The sequence below is a fragment of the Rhea americana genome, unplaced genomic scaffold (assembly GCF_003343005.1).
Source record: "Rhea americana isolate MKP2758 unplaced genomic scaffold, rheAme1 scaffold_68, whole genome shotgun sequence".
Lineage (NCBI taxonomy): Eukaryota > Metazoa > Chordata > Aves > Rheiformes > Rheidae > Rhea > Rhea americana.
The window spans coordinates 664,819-669,644 of record NW_028186845.1 but is presented as its reverse complement, the minus strand read 5'-3'; the positions used below and the strand labels follow the sequence as shown (position 1 = coordinate 669,644).

Genomic DNA, 4,826 nt, shown 5'->3' with positions numbered 1-4,826 from the left:
TTGAACACATGGTGGTGGTAGTACTTACATCACTAGCAAATGGGAGGCTGTGGGAGGAGAACAGAATCTGCATGTGTTGGATGTTGGCCTAGATGTACTCTCACTAAATTCTGGACATCAGCACAGAATTGATGGTGCATAAGTATTTAATAAGAAAACCACAGAAAAATTTTTGAGGAATCCTACTTTTAATTAAAAAGCTATTTAGCCCTCTTTGTTCCAAAATGTACAAAACTGTTGCTAATACCATGTGTCTGCAAAGTTCTCTCCAAATATGTCAAAATTGTATCTACTGTCATGTGGAATTACAGTCTTAGTTGTCCTTGAGTAAGTCTTAAATCTGTGTAAAAGTTTGCTTACTGTTGAAATCTATCCTATTTTTGGTAGACAGATTTAAGAACCATGTAATTGCTACAAATGCCAGTACAAACACTGTGTCATGCTTCATATGTGCACATGGCAGCTAGCTCAGCTTGGTCTTGAGCCTTGTAGAGACCTCCGAGTACCTTCAAAATTCTTGTGCTACTTTGAAGTCCCAGTTATTCACTAGAAAGAGATACCCAGTAAGTCTTCAGCCGCTTTGATAAGGAAATGCACTTTATAATTAAATCCTTTTAAGAATAAAGTGTCAGCGGAGAGGAGGCTCACTTGGCTGCCTGGTTCTGCCTGCTGCTGTAACGTGCATACAGAAAGCTTCCTTAGGGCCTATGTTTAATCAAAACTTATTTAACTTTTATTTTTCCACAGCCATCAGCATGTGGAAGAACAAGTGAGCACATGCAGTACTGAACAAAGAACATTCATCATGGTGATATTTTGGCCTCTAAACAGCTTTTGTATCCACTTCCTCSTTTGCTTTGCAGTACAACTGCACGCGTCTGCCGATAGAAAAGTAAGAGCAGAAACACCTGAGGTCACGAGAGATTTTACCACATTTCTTGCAAGAGTAGACAAGCTAACCATGGTGCCCCGGCTGTTTTCCAGTGAAGGGGGATACAAGATTTTGCCTACCTAGAAGTTATCTAAGAAGTTTCAAAACAATTTCTTCGCTTCCTGCGGTAAACTTTTGAAACTAAGTTCTGCATTAGAGATAGAGGCTTTTAAACAACTGGTAAAAAAAACCTCCTGGGCTGTTATTAGCCAAATAGCTTGAATTTATTACTAGTTTTATGATGTTTGCTATTTTTACCCAGTTTCTGGGCTAATTTTTGAATTAACTCTTTGTGATCATAGGCGAGAGCTTGAAATTGTAAACCTCATGGGCAGCGCTGGCTTGGAAGCGAGCAAGCAAACAGCTTAAGTATATTGTATTTAAAACAAATCTCAATTTTTTAATTTTGGGGGTTGGGAGTACTGAAGCCACAAGTGTCCTCCCGTCTTGTTTTGGGTCAAGACACACCAAATTCGCATCAASGAAAAGCCCTGGTGATTTTTACAGTTTTTGCTGACGCGCTCGGATTTGGGATGTGACCCGCGGGTGTGAAATCCTGAGGGGGCGGCGGCGGCGGCGCGCGGGGCCATGATGGTGGACGACGGCGCGCGGGGCCATGATGGTGGACGACGCCGGCGCCGGCCGCCGCACGCGCGGTGCTTCTGAGGCCGAGGCGCTGCGGAAGGCAGGGGGCTGCGGAAGGCAGGGGGCTGCGCGTCGCGCGGGCCGGCATCTGCTCCGCACTGCCCGCTCGAGCAGGAGGCGCTCTGCTCCGCGGGCAGAACCGGGCCGCGGCAGCGCCGCTGGCCTCGCCGTGACTTTCCTGTGGTAAATTTTCAAGAATTCACGCTGGAACTGCTCCCCCCCCCGCCATTTTTTTTCTTTTTTTCTTTTTTAAGCGAGTGGGAACAGCTCCGTAATCAGCCGGGGGGGGGGGGGAGGCTGGCAGCACCCACAGGGGCGCCCCCCGTTCGCCCCCACGGGGGCTCCGCGGCGGCGGCGGCGCCTTTAAGCGCGCCCCCCCCGCGCCTCAGGTGGCCGCGCCGCCCCCCCCGCTGCCGCGCACTGCGCCTGCGCCGTCGCCGCTCTGCTCCGGTCCGCGCGGGGACCCTCGGGGCAGCGAGCGGGCGCGGGGCGGCAGAGCCGCCCTTAAGGTGGCCCGGCGCTTAAGGCGGACTGCCCCCTTAAGGTGGACTTGACCCGAAGGCGGCGCGCGATTGAAGGCGAGGCGGGGCGGGGAGGGCCGGGCCGCGCCGCGCCGCCCCGTCCCGCCCCCGGCGCGGGCAGAGGCGTCTGCGGCGGCGGCGGGACGGGCTGCGCCGGTCGGTCGGTGCGGAGGAGCGGATGGGGAAGGGCCGCTTCTGAGGAACCCGCTTCGCTCCGGCCTCTAACAATGAGCAGCTCCCGGCCCGTCTGCAGGAAGAGGCAGCCCCTGGCCGGAGGAGAGGTGGGGGCGGAGGGGCCGGGGCCGCGGAGCCGCGCGGCCGGTGGCGGCGGGCGGGCGCTGCCCCTGCGGCAGGTGCCCCGCGCCTGACCGGCCTCGCGGGGCGGGCAGCGGCGCCTCCCGGAGCGGGAGGCTTCACCCCCCCCCCTCGGTGCTTGTTGTTGTTCTCCGAAGGGAGCTTCTTCGTCGCCGTCGCCCTCCTCCTCCTCGCCGTCGGCCCTGCGCTCTGAGGCGGTCCCGCAGACGTAGCCGGCTCGCCGCCGCCCGCCCGGGGAGCCGCGCGCCATGGAGGCGGTGGGGAAGTTCGAGTTCAGCAGGAAGGACCTGATCGGGCACGGGGCCTTCGCCGTGGTCTTCAAAGGCAGGCACCGGGAGGTGAGCCTCGGTGCCCTCGGCCTCCGCGCGCGCCCCCGGCCTGCCGCCGTCCGCGGCCGCGGCCTGGCGAGCGCGGGAGCCTCCCGGAGCGCCCCTGCTGCTGCTGTTAACGTTACTGCTGCCCTCCCTTGCGCCTTCGGGATGCGGGACCTTGCGTCCTGCCCCGGTGGGTGAAGGCCGTCTGAGCGGGCGCGCGGTTGCGTCCGGCAGGAGCATCCCCTGCGCCGAAAAACCTGCCCTGCTCTTAAAACCAACCCGAAATACAGAGCGGCAAGAGGGGGACCCCAAACACGGAGGAGAAGGAAAACCAACCCCYGCAATACCACCTAGCAGCCCAGGACTGTCCCTGAAGTATCTCTTGGTTGTCCAGGAGTTGTTCAGTCTTCGTCCTATTTATTTATTTATTTAGTAAGAYGAGGGGAAAGGAGGGGAAATCACCCTTAAATAGAAGGAAACCAATCCATCTGCGGAGTTTCCATCATTAGTGCTCGGGATTAGCCCTGGTTCCCACAGTGTGTTTATTTCTGGTGCTTAAATAAGAGGATAATCGTGGTGTAAAGTACTAACAAAAACCTGAACCTCGGGCTTTTCTCCTTGGGTTGACAGGCATAATTTAGGAAAGGGCAAGTCTGAACAAGTGAGGGATATGCRTTAGGATATAAAGTAGAGGCCTATACTAATGCTGCAAGACAYTTCTTTTGGTAGTATTTTTAATCTGTTAAAAGGCTGCTTATCCTAAGGTAAACTAATGGTGAAATGTATGTATATCTTTACGTTACACATGCACTTTTTAACTTTCAGAAACCTGAGCTGGAAGTAGCTGTGAAATGCATTAACAAGAAGAACCTTGCAAAATCTCAAACTCTGCTGGGCAAGGAAATAAAAATACTTAAGGTACAGGTAGAAGGAATTATTTTCTTCAGAGCCTTTGTTATATATTCTCTYTGTTCCCAGCTTATTGTCTTTGTCTTACTTTTTCTAGGAGTTGAAACACGAAAACATCGTTGCCTTGTATGACTTCCAGGTAAATGCATTTAATTATGGCACAGCATTCTGGGTTTAGGAGAGGCTGAGTGGAATTTGCAGAGTTTGTTCTTAACAGATGTTTGTAATCAGGCATATCTCTTCTGGGAAAAAGTCCCTCATAAGCTAGGGAAATATATACAAACATGTCTGAGCAAATCATGTATTAATTGTGTTCTGGACCACAGAGTTCTCATGCAGTTGAGGTTGAGGTGGGAGCTCCTGTTTGAGTTTTCTCCCAGGATACTATGTGGTTAAATGCAATGTGTGGTAAATGTCTGTGATTTAGAAGGTCATAAGTTCTTAAAATGTTAGAACTTAAATTACAGTAGTTCTTGGCATGCCTGCCTTTTTTTCTTTCTTTCTTTCTTTCTTTCTTTCTTTCTTTCTTTTTCTAGTTTGGCTATGCTCTCAAGATTACTGCTTTTTCATAGACAATGTAGAAATAGCATGAACGTGACTTTGTAGCATATGATTTGTCTTCAGTTACTCAGGATTATCAGTCATTTGCATTTTTCTGTTGTCCTTGTGACAATCAGCAAGTGTTTAAAAAATTGCAGGAGACGCTTTTAGATTATTGTGGTTTCCCACAGTTGCTTTTTCCTACAAAGTCAGCCCTTGAAGATTTTACTCTCAGGGGCTGGAACTGATCTGCTCTGAAACCCAGGTTATTCAATGACTTTTTTTTTTTCCCTGAACTTTTAGTTACAAAGCTCTACTGGGCCATGAGGCATGTTTTATCCAACACTAATGATGTTTGTTTAAAAAAAAAAAAAAAAAGCCACAGGATATAGCAGCATTAAATGGAATCCCTCTGTTTCCAGACTGAGGGGCTGGAGTGCGGTAAGTCGGGGGAGCGTGTCCCACGCTCAGGTGGTAGATTCATGAGCGAGGGCTGTGGTGACCGCTGGCTCCGCCGCACGAGCGGGACCGCCCGGCTGGCCGGAGCTGCCCCCCCCGCGCGGGTCCCCGCTGTCACGTGGCCCCGGGCCGCCGTGTTTGTTGACATTCCTCGCGCTCCGCCGATTGGCCGCGGCGGCCGCTGCGTCACGC

At 52.1% G+C, this 4,826-nt stretch overlaps 1 protein-coding gene across 5 annotated transcripts in view; it reads left to right on the top strand.

Moving 5' to 3' along the window:
* The first annotated feature begins 2,204 nt into the window (after nucleotides 1–2,204).
* The window catches only part of ULK1 (unc-51 like autophagy activating kinase 1), an 80,074-nt gene continuing 77,452 nt past the window's right edge, over nucleotides 2,205–4,826 (top strand). For all 5 annotated transcript variants that reach the window (XM_085321148.1, XM_085321149.1, XM_085321150.1 and 2 more), the window contains exons 1-4: nucleotides 2,205–2,378; nucleotides 2,550–2,750; nucleotides 3,552–3,644; nucleotides 3,733–3,774. In XM_085321148.1, the coding sequence (XP_085177274.1) occupies nucleotides 2,661–2,750; nucleotides 3,552–3,644; nucleotides 3,733–3,774 (225 nt within the window). In that variant the 5' untranslated portion in view covers nucleotides 2,205–2,378; nucleotides 2,550–2,660. The remainder of the gene's footprint in view (nucleotides 2,379–2,549; nucleotides 2,751–3,551; nucleotides 3,645–3,732; nucleotides 3,775–4,826) is intronic.